This window comes from Gossypium raimondii, chromosome 13 (assembly GCF_025698545.1).
Source record: "Gossypium raimondii isolate GPD5lz chromosome 13, ASM2569854v1, whole genome shotgun sequence".
Lineage (NCBI taxonomy): Eukaryota > Viridiplantae > Streptophyta > Magnoliopsida > Malvales > Malvaceae > Gossypium > Gossypium raimondii.
In genome coordinates, this window is record NC_068577.1 from 46915326 (window position 1) to 46930693 (window position 15368).

Sequence of the window (15368 nt, forward strand, 5' to 3'; positions counted from 1 at the left end):
ATCGATTAAATAAAGAATTAAATCAACTTACGCTCTTAAAAATATATTAAAGAGTTTTAAAGCCACTCACGAATCTATTGTATTTGACTTTCGTGGTAAGGAAGAAGATGCCCGTGTCATTTGGGTGAGGATCGTTACCTTAAGCAAGGATTTTCGTACTCATAACATGGTTAACAAGCCGGTGCTGCCGTTATCCCCTATTCCAAAGAAGTGGGAGAAGCCTTTAAGAGGCTTTGTTATTGGTGGGGGCTATGGTTTCAAAAATGAGGAGATGACGGGTGACTGGGCTAAACTCTATGCCTTCGAAGAGAGCCTCAAGATTGCTAGATTGCTGAATATTACAAAAGTCACCTTCGAAACAGATTGTGCCGGCCTCGCGAATAGAATTAAGAAGCATCAATGAATGCTTTCAAAATATGGATATGTTTTATAATGCGGTTGTAAATTGGGCGAATCGTAATTGTAATAAGGTGGATAATGCAATTTCTAATGAGGGTCATTTGGTTTTTGGTATGGGTTACCTACGGTGATTCATAATTTTGTAATTGATGATGCTATTAATTGAAGGATGACTGACTTAGGTATTTTTGTCAAAAACAGATTCTATTGTATTTGACAAATATCTCATTTACTCTTTCAAGTAACTCTAATTGTACAATAGATTATACTTCACGATTGAGGCTCACGCCCTACTTTCTTCCCTTTATAAACACTCCCTTAATAGGAGAGTAGACCAACACGAGAACACAAGCAGCAAAACTCCCCTTCCCAATCCTTCTAAAATTCCCAACCAAGCGATTTCTCACACCTTTCACAATGAAAATCGTCATTGTCTTACTAATTTTGAACATCCTCATAGTGTGAACTGCATTTTTATACATCCATTCTTAAATATTATTTAAGACTATTTAATATTTAATGCAACCGTTTTATTACTACGCTTAGTTGTGAGCTAACTGAGTCATTAGCTAGCTCAGCATAAGCTATTACTTTAGAAGAAATAACATTAAAAATAAATATTAAAATATATTAATGAGGTTTTGGGTGTTGTTTACTTAATATTGAGTTTTATCATGTATAAATTTTCTACGTAGAGTTCCATAATGTGCAATAATTATATATAGATCTTTAGTGGGTTTTAGTTTGATTCTTAATTTATTTATATTTTACATTAATTTTATTTTATTTTGTAATTACTTATAGGTATATTTGTGATTGTGAACTCTCTAAAAAATAAATATTAGAATAATCGTTAATTAAAACTAATAATATTCCAAGTTAAGCTCCTAACATCAATTTTGAAATGTATGGTTTAAAATGCAATGAACCAAAAATGTTGCATGTGGAGAAAAAGCAAGAAAAAATTGTGGGCACGAAAACCAGGAGCTGTGGAAAGAATTAAAAGTAAAATCCAAGTGGTGGGTGTCGTCTGGCAGTGCCAGTGAGGCGGAGAATCTCATTTAAACAGCGCCTATTTGGCACCCTACTTCACTGCATGGCAAAGCTTCAGTTAAAATTCAACTGAAATAGCTCATCCAAACGGATAATTGTGGAAGAGTAAATTCGCCTACTGCTCTCCCAAAGGGCCCTTAATTTTACCCTACTCGCATCGCATGTCATTTTAGCTTAATTTCTCTTTTCTTTCTCCAAAAAGGAAATTAGATGCATAGCGTAACAAAATCAAGTCAATAACCATATATATTGCATTCTAACTTATCAGTTAGCAATAATGTTGGTAATAAGTCGGTTCGGGTCGAGTTTCGGTTTTTAAAAAGTTTTCAAGTTTAGTCTCATTTTAATTCAGTTAGTTCAAAAAGCTTATTTCACTATTAAAACATAAAAAAAATTAAACATATATTTTTTAATTGATATTTTATAATAAAATTTAATTTTAAAATATTTTATTATTATTTAAATTGAATTTGGGCCGAGCTGACCTGAGATACAAAAATTCTTGTTCAAACCCAACCCTTAGACAAGTCTAGTTAGCAATAAGGGTTCAACACTGCTAAAGGTTAGTTTATTATTGAGGATGAAAAGCGCGGTGAAAATGAATTTTTAAAAAGTGCTTTTAGAAATATTGATAGTGTTTACCATTTTTGTCTAAAATTTCTTAAGAAGATAAAATATCAATTTTAGACATAGTGTTGTAAAATAAAAGATTGAACGGGGGATAAAAATGTAACTTCATTGAAAAACACTTCTCTAAAAGCCAAAAGCTAAAAATTTTGGCTTTTTAACTTGGATTAAAATACTTTTAAAATTAAGGTTTGATTCAAAAATATGCTTATTTACCAAAAAATTTTATTTGAAATCAAGGTTTGGATTGAAAAGTACTTTTCAACCTCAATGATAAACAACACCTAAGACAAGTATTACAAATCTTAAAAGGTCTAGATAAACAAAGAACATTCAAGGAAGAAGGAAGTTGGAAGTTACTCCCTAAACGAGCAAACACATTGATGGGTTGGTTCCCTTCTCGAAAGACATGCTTTCATAAACTAACAGAGCATCCTACACTCATCAATCAAGGGAGACAAAAAAAACAGGATTAACAATATTAGAATTACACAATGATTGAATAACAGTAGTCGCATCAACTTTAGCTAATTAAAATCTATCTCTAACGACTCAGGGCTTAACTTGAACATTAGTATGAATTGAAATATGTTTGAAATTAACCTATTATCCAACTCCTATAAAGAAATAATAATAATTAATCAATTAGACATTGATTAAAATTATAATTAAAATAATTAATTTTTTATTTAATCTTATAAAATTAAAAAAAATTGACTTGAAAGTGCAATGATGAGAGGAATAATGAGGGAGTTTGGGTTTTGACCAAAGAAGAAAACTAAAAGACAAAAGAAGTATTCAAATATAGGTTTAGATAAATAAAAGGTATTAAAGTACATGATTCTAAATAATCAAAGCCCAATTCAAGGTTAAGCAAAAAGGAAGTGTGTGGAGTTTCATCCAAAATTCATGTTAGGTGGGGTAGTCAAGTCAATCTTTCGTAATGTGGTTCAAGATTAGGTGGTCCAATGTTTGGACCACAGCTTCTGAGTTGGTCATTTGGGACTAAGGTTAGGTTAGTGGGGCTAAGACGTCAAACTTAGGTAATCGGCTTCGGCTTGTTAGGGTTATAGGCGATGATTGGTTTTGGATCCATTGATTATATTATATGTATCTAGACCACCAGGCTCGAAGTTATGCATGAAAAGTGAGAATATTTGTGTAAAAATATAAGTTTAAAAAATAAGTCGAGCCTTGGGTAAGCCTTTTTGGCCCAACCCAGTTTGAATATGAAAAAAAAATTATTATTTTTTATTGTTTTTTTTGTTACTATTTTCTTATTTTTTTCACTATTTTGCTATCATTTCACAATTATGTTGTTACTATTTTATTGTTATTATTTAAATATTGTATAACTCTTGTTTTATTATCAATTTTATTACTATTTTAAAAGCATTTGCTTATTAAGTTGCACTTATCTTAGTGTTTTTTAATTATACATATTTTTTTAAATTTATTTTTAATTTGTTGGGAAACATTTATTTTAATGTTTTTAGTTTTTCTTATGTATTATATTTTTTAAAAAAATTTGTATAAAAAATAATATAAAAATATTAATACGGCCAAACCAGGCCCGAGTTTTAACATTTTATCTGGACTGAACTTGGATAAAATTTTAAGCTCATTTTTTGGGCCGAGCCCAAACCTAATAAACAAACATAAAATTTTGATTAGGCCTAACCTAGCCTATAAACAGCTCTATATGAATCAACTATAATTTATCTTAAGGACCGACAAAATTCATTCTACTAATTCATTACAACTTCATCCTTGTACTTTACAAAAGTTGAAGAGATACTCTGATTGTTATATATATATATGTGTGTGTGAAATTGAACTACTATCTTTTTTCTTTTTGTTAATTCATTACATATAAATTACTACTTTTGTTAATTCTTTATATATAAATTGTTGAATAAACATTATTATCCAATTAGACAAAATTTTCCATTTTGCAAAGTAAATGAATAAAATTTAAAATTAGCCTATTTAATATATAACTTCGTCCATTTTTGGACAATTAACAAACTCAGTACATTGATGTATGGCTACGAGGTTGTTATTAACATGGGAAAATATTTGGTATATTGTTAATGAAGTTTTAGATTTCACAAGTAGGGTTAAAGGATTGACAAGTGTCCTATAAGAGTATAATAAAATATTTAAAGATAAGACACATGTCAATTGTTTAAAGTTACTTGTAAAATAAATAAATAAAAAGTACCCTATCAATGTACCAAATATTTGCCCTATTAACATTATCAATTTATTATGTTATGGCCACTAAACCGTTAACAATATCGTGACAATAAAATTAACTGTTGAAGCACACATAATTTTTACATAGACACATCTTTATAAAAAATTTTACACTCTCTTAAACTCTCCGTTTTAACCATAATTGAATATCTATAACTTTACACATTCATTTACCCATAATTATTTTAGAATGAAAAGATAATTAAAGATGATGATACCAATAGTGAAGTTAGGAACATTAGCCCTAAGAAGCATCTCCAAACCCATTGCCAATAAGCTTCAGAAAGATGCTGCCCTTCGGACTTCATTATCAATCTTGCTTAGGTTACTACTTTCTTCTTCTTCTTTATTCTTTATATCTTTTTCCTACAAAAATCATAAGAAAAAATTAACTTCACCAGCAAGTTACCACATATTTCATTGATATGTGTCGACTAGGGGGTGTACATAATAATTTTGCTTCATATATAATATAAAGTAAATTTCAAGTAGAAACACAATATATATTGCGAAATAGAATAAATAATAATATAAAAGAATCTATGGAGGATCAACTTTGAAAGGCTTGAACATTGCTTTCAAAATCACGCATGGAAGCAGGCAAACCATCATTTGTCGACAAGAATGCAAAGAAGAATCTATGGACGATCGACTCATACTCTGATTCAAACCCTTAACAAGGAAGCTGCTGTTCACGCTGCCGCATTTCTTCTTGGTGAATTATTCATCTTTGCTGTGAGTGAGTGTGTGTGTGTATGTGTAGCATTTGATGGCATGGATTCATGGAAGCCTTCGAACTATTAAACAGACAAGAACAAAAATTGTTGAAGAAAGAAGAAAATCTAGACAGAATCTAAGTCTTCCATCAAAAACTTGGAAGTTGTGATAATTACATCATATTATCCCAAAGGGACCTTTGCCCCATTGAACATCAGTATCTGAAGTCCGAACCTATAACTTTGCTTCCTGCACGTTTTGACCAGGGCCGATGCCAGTGGCAGCAGCAGCCATAGCATTCTTGACGGGGGAAATTCTGGGATCAGTTACATCAGTAGTCACAATTCCTAAAATTTTAGACTCTTGATTTGTAGTTTGTGCAGCTACAGAAACATTGAAATGTGAATCTGTGGCTGTCCTGGATTGATCTGGATTCTGCAGCTTTTGCATTGCTTCAGTTGATGAACCGATAATCTTTGGTGTGAGAGCAGTAGATTGATCGGTGCTAGTTTTGTGTTGATGATTGGATAAGTTACTTGCGGCATGCAGTTGCTGCAACCTGTAATCAGTTTCAGGCCGACGGCAAACCTTCCTCAGAGGTACAATTTCCTATGGAATGGAAGTTAATGTTTATTACAGTGAATATCATCAAAATGCATGACTCAAACAATGAAATAATGGAGTGATTAACTAATACCTCAGACTGGTCATGATCGTAGCGCACCAGAAATCTACAACGACAACCTCGTATGTCATGCCTCCGCCTTTGCGCATCGAGGACATGGGCATCAAAGTAGAGAGCCTGATCTTTACCTTCCTGTAAATTTTGAAAGCATCAAGAAAATGAATTCTAAGAAAGGATTGATTAAAAGAAATATATATTCTCAAGGATTGATCAGATATTTTAAGCAGAAATCCACCTGAAAACACAGTACAAGGTCCCCAGGAAGAACTGCAACACACTCAGAAGCTTCACACGGGAGGGACCGTTGCCTGACATGCTTGCGAATGTTTACCCACTCATCCTCCTCTGGTCCAAAACCAGCAATCCGAACCTGTACTTCCTGCAAAAAGATATCAAAATATTTTGGAATACTTTTTCTCAGATGGAAATTTGTGGTATTTTCAGTTCTGCATAAAACTATTAGAAAACTTACAGAAGAGAACTATCAGAACATTTTATTCAAAAGTGAAAAACAAATTTCATGTCAAAAATTGAAAGATGGGATCAGGTAAACATAAGAAATAAGAAAAGAATAATCCGTGTTAGTAATTTATGAACTCAGGCAACAGTGAATCATAAGTACAGCACTTGCACCGGCATATGCAGTGACAGTGGACTAAAATATTACCGGATCACCTGCATCCAAATATCTATGGGCCAGAAAAGTCGCAACATCATACCTGAAAACAGGAGATTTAAGAGGATTGGGTTGACTACAAATATTTGTTTATCAGTGAAACAAAATTTAAATAGACAAAGATGAACAAACTTACCATGCACCATCCCTTGAAGATTTAGCTTCAAACTCCATATAAGATTCTGACAAATTCCTTCCTGCACCTGGAACTGAGAGCAGCAAATGAGGACTATAAATCTGCCGTGCGATGACACGGAAGACTCGAAAGTGAAAAAGAACTCTAAAGACAGTCAGAAATTATTCTACCTGTAGAAGCAGGCATTGGAGCAGTCATATGAGGAGGCACGGGAGCTGCAACAGGCTGAGGCACATTTCTCATGGGATTGGAATCATCCCGAGGCATAGATGTAATATTTAGCTTCCCAGGAACCTTGTTTGATTTTGCCCTTATCGCATAGCGCCTATTCTGGAACCAGTTCCATATCTACACAAGAAGTTTTCCAAGTGTAATCGGCTGAAAACATTTCCTCATAAACAAAAAATCAAAATCCAACTTCTTACTTGCTTAAATTGCACAACAATCTTCCCTTTCCGTTCTGCAGACTCACTACATCCAAAGCAAATTTGCTTACAGTTTCTTATAAGAAAAAAAAAAGAACTATACATCATGCAACACAATGTTGTTGTGGAAATTAATGCAGACCTGAACTTATCTGCAAGACTCATAAGGATCTCTCGAACAGGCATCTGATTATGGTGCTCCTGGAGAATAGTCTCCATCTCCGCCACCTTAATGCAGAGATTACGTTACAAATTCATTGTTTAAAGAAATAAACGAAAAAAACTATACTACACTAGAATTTACGAAAGTAAAATCTTGAAACAAGCCTCGGCACTTACAACTACGTTTATTTACCAAAAATATTAAAATTGGATTACTAACACTACCGTGAACAAAGTAGGCTAACTACTAAACAATCTATCACACAAGAAACCCAACCAATCAAAGCAATCATTAGCAGAAAATTTCAAATAAAAAAACCCAGAAATTAGTTGAATAAAACATGCAATCCCACTGACCCATTTGAGATTTCAAACTAAAAATCGAAACCATTACTATGAAACAACTCTATTAGCAATATAACTACTTTCTTTTGAAAAGAAAAAGGGTACCTCAGTTTGGGTGAAACGAAAGGCAGGGCCGCCACTACTCGGATGCCGACCCATCTATTCCAACACTCTTGGTCGCGCGGGCTTTTTTCCTTTTTCTTTTTTTTTTCTTCTTTCTAGAAAAATATAAACTTGATCTGCTTTGGGTATTGAAGTATATAGTAAGTGTAATTTTTTTTTTTTATGATTATTCTGGAGAGGGACCAGATTTTGTCTTATCAAAGGTATGGAATTTCTGATAGAACTATGAACAATAGAAAATAAAAAAGAGAAAGCAAATTTGTTTGGGATGGGGGTAGTTTCGACCCTAATTCTGTCGCCAATGCGAGTGAATCCCGTGATTTTTCGGTCTCCTATTTACTTTTGTCTTAAAAGAGAAAGATTTTCTTTTTCTTTTCCGTTTTACTAATTATATTGGATTGGAGGATTGACACTGTCCTAAGAAGTGCTCGGCGAGTTATAAGAACGGCAGATCAGACATATACCTAAAAAACACAATTTGGTTGCAAATCAATTCGCTAAACTTAATCTAACGTGAAAGTCAAGTTTTTTATGAGGCTCCTAATAAAATCTTAAAGGAAACAAGTGGTGCTCTTAAACAATTGATTTGATATAATTTCACGTCTCTTTTTTCGCCAAAAAAAGAATCTGGCTTTATGCATCCTATCAACTTATACTTGCAAATTGGATTTGATTACCAAATTCCAAGTGCTAATCACTTAGTAAAATTTTGATACATAGAAAAGTCAATGTAGACATTGTAATGCAAAATTTATGAATAAAGTTATAAATTCATTTTCAGAAAGTAAAAAGTAAAAACTAGTGATTGTGATAATTTAATGAATGGGATACATAACCAAGTTTTTTTTTTCCATCATACTAAGTTTAACTACAGATGAAGAGGTTAGCCTTTTGTTCTCTGATCACCGTTTGATGCTGCATCATCTGTTTCTTGCAGTCCAGATTTATGGTAAGGATTCTGTAAATCACTCTCCATGAAGGTGATCCTGCTGAAGATTTTGGAACTTCATATTCGACAATTATGCAACAAGTCGCCATTAAGATGCAATCAGAGAATGGTTGATATCAGCCTTTGGTTTCTTTCTCTGCTTGCGTTTCTTCTGCTTTTCTTTGAGCCTTAATTGATCCTTAACGCTTCTTTCCCATTCCTTCCGGTTTTTTGAGTAAAGAAGCATTGCAGCACGAGCATCGTCTACCTGACGAATGACAATATATGTTAGTTTGAAAACGTTGTATTGTTGGTTTAGAGCAAAAATAGGAAAGCAGTCCCAAAGTTTGCCCCTAAACACATTTGAGCTAAACCAACTCGAATATGTTTCAGAAAAAGACCATAATTCCGTCGATAATTACAAAACAACCCTTTCTAATTAAGTTCTACACAATAAGGATCTTTTGACAGCTTGGCAGACCAGCAGTGAAGAAACACTTGAGAAGGAACTTTCCTGCCCCAAGTATTCTTCCAAAGAAAACTACCCTCCCTTGTAATGAATAACGGATGACATAACACAATGGTGTCACCTTATTGTCGCACATTGGCCTTCAAGAATGAAAATGTTTAAAATGAACAAAATTACCACTCTAGTGACAAGCCTGTGACTTTGAGCATCTCGGATTCAGATTAGTAATGTCAACAACCTTCTAATAGACAAGTTTAGAGCATAGCAGATCAATCAACCAAGTCTTTATGTGTAGTTTCAATGTAATTATTTCATGTTTTGCTAATTGTTTGGAGAACAAGTATATAATGAGCATTTTACTTACAGGGCAGTGTTCACCATTCTGGATCTCAACACCTAGAACCTCTGCTGCAAGATGCCGAAGTGCCTTTCTGCGTCCTTCCCTGTTGCAACAACAATCATTGTTATCTGAGCCACCATAGGAGCTGTTTAACACACTCAATTGTCCAGGCAATAATAGCTAAGAGATGAAAGACTAATACTTTAAAAACGGTTGATACTCTGAGGTGTCCCTCAGGTCCTTCTTAGGATGCATTAGTAGTAAGGCCTGTAGAAAATAAGCAGTCAAATCAAAATCTCAGTGCCGGTTTTCTACTTCCATACAAACAACAAAGCAAATAAAGAAAACCTTAAGGTCATTGTGCAACGCATGACCGACAAGAATTCTTCCCTTGATCAACTCTGCCACTTTCTTCTGAACAACCCTAAAATCCTTTGCTGCAGAGACAAAAACAAAATTGCATTAGGCCAAAATTTCTTCTCCAAAGCAGTCAAACCTTCTTGAACAATGGAATGGCAAATGTTTTCAAACTAAAATTGGTTTTTATCATGTAAGAATTATACAAAAACGCATATACATTGCATATACAATATATATAAGCCAATAGCTTTTTTAAGGAGATGATGCTCCAGGTTCAGAGAACTCAGGTAACCACCAAAGCAAATTAAAGCCAACCTTTCCTCAAATCTCTGGGCCGAATGCCACTAATACGTGTGCGGAAGTCAACAACATGTTCTACTGGCCGCACAAACTCATCATATATGACATTTCTCCATTTATTTACCTGTCATTAACTGAAATATTAAGTAATCAATGGCCTTAAAAAGAATAATATATCAAACTCAAAATCTCATTAAATGAAAATGTTTAAATTAACCCAAAATGAAATATAATTTTTCTTGTGCATAAATTAAAACTGTATCTTATTTTACTGATTAAAAAAGACAAAACATGAGAGTTTGAAATAAAAGAATGTCCAAGGGCAACACATGACAAATGCAATTAACCTAACATGAGAGCATTACACTGCATCAGATATTATCTGTTCTTAAAACTATAAAGGTAACAATTCCAAACTAAATAGGGAAAAAGAGAGACGTTTATTTTATATATCGCCTATCCCATCATTGAATTTCGGCTATGGATAATGTAAGATCATAAGACATAAACAGTAAGATCAATGATGCAGGGACAGCTAATTACCACTGTAACTCGTCCAAGGGCACTCTTGTTCCCCTGACCGACACCAACCATTTCACAATCCATAGCTAGCACATCTGTCACACTGTCATACATTTGACAGTCATTCAAAAGGTTACATATGTGCGAAGGCTGAAAGATAAAGACCACATCAAAACAACTCACTCGAAGGAAGAATGGAACTTCTAGCAGTGTACCATTGCACATTGAAATAGCATTTCTCATTAAAAACACCATAGCTTGACCTTACTATCCCAGGCATTAAAGTTATTGCAATATCCATATCCCTTAAAAACCACAAAAGAATCAAAACAACCTACTTCTACTTCCTTGCTTGGTGCATACAACCTGTATAGCACAAGTTACTCCTTGCATAAAACCCCAAGAGCAATCAAACAAGATGAAACACAAGTATTGTTAAGGCATGCTCGTAGGTGTTGCCCCTTAGTGCTAGGCAACAAAAACGCCACAAAACCATAAGGAAGGGGATAATATCAAACTCTCTGCTTCCCAATATTTGAGTATTTAATATGCATATGGGATCATAAGAATATCTTGTATACCAACCCACAAGAAAAAAGAATTGCATGTTGTGTAGGTAAACTTTATCCACTCTTAGAGTTATTTACCATAATTACACAACTTAAGTTTATGCATATATATGCATATTGTGTTTTACTTCGTTCAAGTCAGCCTTTTCTTTATGTATTGTGCCTAAGGCAATAAAAGGGTTTTAGTGCCTGGAAATTGGATTGCACCTTATTCTATATACGGCACCCCGGGAAATACGTGTTACAATTGATCCATATCTGCAATTGTTCTACTAATCATTATTTTTAACGAACCCCATTGCTACCCGATTCCAGTCAAATCATCTCTATAATCAAGTTAAACACCAAAATCCAAGGTAAACCAGTACACTTGCAGATACTGGACTGAACTCTATTCGACAGCCGAAACACTACTAAACAAGAAAGAGTACGATAAACAAGATGAAACTTCACAATGCTTTGATTGATCTTTTGAAGCATCAGATAAAAACTAAAGCACCTGGAATCATCATTTGTTGGCATTAAAGGATTAGGCTTAGCATCATCAGGCTCTGAATTAGGCCTCTCCTTACGCTTTCCTATAAACAAAACAATCCCACCCAAAGTTTAAAAAACCAAAAACTGACACAAAAGGCAACCAAACAAGAAAATTTTAATATAATTTTCTCAACTTGGACTCGAAACAAAAAACCCCATTTGTTTCTTTTTCTCCAAAGCAATGCAAAGGAAACAGAAATACTGCAAATTAGCTAGTAATTTTACCTAATATAGAGTTTGGGGTTTCAGATTGTGGATTTTTCGAGTGTCTTGAAGGCTTAGCAAAGGACTTCAGCTTCTGCAAGTGGATCAAAGACACAATGAGTAAAAAGTCTGATAGAAAAAAAAGAATCTTAGGAAAAAAAAGTACTTGTTGGAGTTGAGCCCAGTTTGGGTTAAGCTGAAAGTGCTTTGGGTTTTTCTTCCTTTCACTACTCATCTTCTTCCTTTTCTTCTTCTGTTAAGCCTTGGCCGAATTCAGGGACGTGAAGGAATTGAAGTAACCAAATTACGCTTTCTTAAAAGAAATTCGTCGTCGTTTGTCGCACATAAACGGAAGGGTTTAGGGCTTTTCTCGTAAAAAAAACAAAAATCGGTGGAGTGCGCTATCCTTTATGAGTAGTAAATTTACTTTTTACTCGCTATATATAAGTGAACTACTCAAAAAAAATCTATTTGACTAACCTATAAAGCTTTTTTTTTTAAATTACTCTACAAAGCTCCAAAGGACAATTCAATAATTAATATAGTGAATTAATATATATCGACGAGTAAAAGAACATAATTTAGGTTAAAGTTGATTCGATGATTATTGTCATAGATCGAAGAATAAAGTTGTTTAGATTTTAATTTGTAGATATTTTACATTCAAACTATTTTATGAAAAATAAATAAATTATATAAGAGAAAATGAATGAGAACTTTCAATTAGTTAGGTGATGCGAACAAAGAAAGCTATACAATAGCGATTTTAACCATCGGTGATTTAAATAAAAACTTTCAAATAGTTCAAAAACAATTTTATAACCTTTCGAAATCGAGTGATCAAAAGTAAACCTACTGATAATTTAGTAACTCTGAGTGTACGTTACCCTTTAAATTTTAGTTATAACTATGTTTTCCAACTTTTATCTTTTTAGGTTTTATATATTTTCTTTTAATTTTAAAATTTCACCATAAAAATACTATCATTATATCAATCAACTGCCTTTTTAGTAATATATAAAAGAGATAAATCTCAAAATAATACATTAACTTTGATTTAGTGTGCAATTTAATACTTGAACTTTGATTTGGTGAATTATATACATGTAACTTTGATTATGGTTCAAATGCATATATGAAATTTTAATTTTGATTCAATCATACACATTTAAAGAAGTAGCTAATCAATTTATTTTTATATTGGATAAATATAATTATATGTGTATGCAATATGTAAACAAAAATGATGTTATATAAATAATCGTGTTAACAATTTCTTAGAATTTGATCAAATCAAAATTTCATGTATAAAGTTGTACAAAATCAAAGTTCGTATATAAAATTGCACATTAGACCATAATTTATGTATAATTTTGATATTTATCCCTATATAAAATAGCAAGTTGATATAGCATTGTGCATATATTAATAATATATTTATTGCATATGATTTTAAAAATAACAAAACTTAATTAATTTAAATGCTATTGTTTTGGTCGAGATTGAAATTTTAAAATTCAATTAGTATAAAGACTAAAAATAATCAAATTAAAATATAAAGACTAAATTCATAACGCTTTAATATATCATTTGATACCGAGTTTGACATTTTTTTCCTAATGTACTACATGTGTGTGTTTTCTAATATGGTGTTTGTATTTGGCAAAATTATATATTTTGATACCTATGGGTACTAGTATTAACTTTTTAGTATTTAATTGATTTTAGAGTTGATTCGATGAAAGTTAATTGCCAATATTATAAGGTTTGAATTTTCATGACTTCCTTAATAGAATATAATTAGTATTAATTGCAAGTTCTTTTTATTTTGGTGTCCAGTTTGTTAAATATAGTATGATGACTATGATTTTTTCCGAATTTTATAGTTTATTTGATGAAAGTTAATTGTTAATATTATCAGTATGTTATGAATTTTCATTAAATCAACTCTAAAACCCAAATTAAACACTAAAAAGTTTAACACTGTAATTTTCAAGTTCCAGAATGTATAGCTTTTACCAAATATGTGCACCACATTGGACTGGAAAAAACATAGATACCACATTAAAAAAATGTCAAACGCGGGTACCAAATGATATATTAAGCCAATCCATAACTTATATGTGATCTAATGTGCAATGTCATACATGAACTTCAATTTTATGCAATTTTCACAAATCACTAATAAAATCATCTAATTAGCATCATTTTATATTGATATATTACATGCACAAACAATTATTTCAATCCAATATGAAAAATAAATGTATGTGCTCATTTTTACAATTATATAATTGAATCAAAATTAAAGCTTCATGTATACATATGAACCACAATTCAAGTTTCATAGGTATAATCACTCCACATTTCAAGTTTAATTTACTCTTTAAAAATGACATGGAATTTTTTTCGTTTGTAGATAAATTCTAAACAAAAGATTTCATTTGTAGAACCATAAAAAACCTTCAAAATATTAAATTTGTTAACAATAAATCCTTTTTTTTTAAATAGTCAATGTTAACTCTATTGAAATTTAGCCTCTTTTTTTAAATACATGATTAATTTGGGGGTAAATTAACAATATATTCCAATTTTATAAAATAATTAGGGTTTTAGGTTGCTTTTTTCTAATATTTAGGGAAATAGACTAATTCTGGAGAGGAACATAAAACACGTCCCGTAGGATACATTTTTAGCTAAGATGGCAAAAAGCGCGCCTTGTAGGACTTGCTTTCAGCATCCTTGCTGCCACCTCAGTTGAAAACGCGTCTTGAGATGCGTTTTCAACCAACGATAACTTTTCCCTAATGATAAAAAAGTCCAAAGGCAAAAAATTTTCGAACAGCTAAAAACGGCTAGTTTATTTGCTATATAAACCCAAGCCATCTTTTTTTCTTTTGCATTCAAATCTCATTCTCCTAATTCTCTCAATTCATCTACTCTCTCAATTCTCTTGACTTTTTAGTTCTCAATTTTTCATTCAATTTCTCTTAAAATCTTGTTGTTTTAATTTTATATTTCGTAATTTATTTGTTTTTAATTTATTTTTATAATGGTAATTTTGCTTATTCGTTTAGACGACAAACACATTTCCAGCATCCAATTGCAAATGGTAAGAAAATATTAGTAATTTTTTAAATTTTAATTAAATTCATTATTAAGTTGTTAACATTATTAATTTTATTATTTTTTTATGTTTATATAATCAGGCTGAAGACCAGATTCTAGAGATGTACATACACAATTTAACTTCGAGGGCACCGCGTGTTATTGAACAACATTTGCAAGAGGTGAGATTCTTGCACGTGTCTTGTATGCTCAGGGGACTAAATTGGATCCCGCACTTATCAGCACTTTGGTGGAAAGATGGAGATCTGAAACACATGCATTCCATCTTTCGTGCGGTGAGTGTACAATTACACTCTAGAATGTAGCTTTACAACTCAGTTTACCAGTGGATGAGCTAATCATTACAGGAGTAGTGAGCGTTGGCGATTGGAGCGCAATTTGCGAACAACTATTAGGAAACATA

The 15368-nt window shown here is 32.3% G+C and overlaps 2 protein-coding genes across 3 annotated transcripts; both read right to left on the minus strand.

The window, feature by feature from the left end:
* Nucleotides 1-5117: 5117 nt before the first annotated feature.
* Nucleotides 5118-8025, minus strand: LOC105783010 (protein SAWADEE HOMEODOMAIN HOMOLOG 2). 2 transcript variants are annotated; one of them, XM_012608160.2, is made up of 9 exons: nt 7590-8025; nt 7120-7205; nt 6978-7023; nt 6723-6900; nt 6553-6619; nt 6408-6459; nt 5976-6119; nt 5753-5872; nt 5118-5664 (listed from the first exon to the last, which is right to left on the minus strand). In XM_012608160.2, the coding sequence occupies exons 1-9, from the start codon at nt 7641-7643 to the stop codon at nt 5290-5292; spliced, it is 1122 nt and encodes a 373-aa protein (XP_012463614.1). In that variant the 5' UTR covers nt 7644-8025; the 3' UTR covers nt 5118-5289. The 2 variants fall into 2 exon arrangements, with proteins under 2 accessions (XP_012463614.1, XP_012463612.1); XM_012608158.2 differs by having other exon boundaries at nt 6553-6625; nt 7590-8022.
* A 313-nt stretch (nt 8026-8338) lies between these two features.
* LOC105783011 (uncharacterized) lies at nt 8339-12241 on the minus strand. Its single transcript, XM_012608161.2, has 9 exons — nt 12003-12241; nt 11858-11930; nt 11595-11673; nt 10548-10629; nt 10020-10128; nt 9693-9781; nt 9547-9611; nt 9369-9447; nt 8339-8803 (listed from the first exon to the last, which is right to left on the minus strand). The coding sequence occupies exons 1-9, from the start codon at nt 12069-12071 to the stop codon at nt 8645-8647; spliced, it is 804 nt and encodes a 267-aa protein (XP_012463615.1). The 5' UTR covers nt 12072-12241; the 3' UTR covers nt 8339-8644.
* Nucleotides 12242-15368: the final 3127 nt, after the last annotated feature.

Excerpts from the sequence above, each read along its gene's own strand:
- LOC105783011 (XM_012608161.2), bottom strand. The coding sequence starts at position 12,071 with ATGAGTAGTGAAAGGAAGAAAAACCCAAAGCACTTTCAGCTTAACCCA. Across the intron at positions 11,931-12,002 it reads ACTGGGCTCAACTCCAACAA|AAGCTGAAGTCCTTTGCTAA; the intron begins GTACTTTTTTTT and ends ATCCACTTGCAG. Across the intron at positions 9,448-9,546 it reads GAGTATCAACCGTTTTTAAA|GGAAGGACGCAGAAAGGCAC; the intron begins GTATTAGTCTTT and ends TTGTTGCAACAG.
- LOC105783010 (XM_012608158.2), bottom strand. The coding sequence starts at position 7,643 with ATGGGTCGGCATCCGAGTAGTGGCGGCCCTGCCTTTCGTTTCACCCAA. Across the intron at positions 6,460-6,552 it reads TCTTCAAGGGATGGTGCATG|GTATGATGTTGCGACTTTTC; the intron begins GTAAGTTTGTTC and ends TCCTGTTTTCAG. Across the intron at positions 6,120-6,407 it reads ATTTGGATGCAGGTGATCCG|GAAGTACAGGTTCGGATTGC; the intron begins GTAATATTTTAG and ends ATCTTTTTGCAG.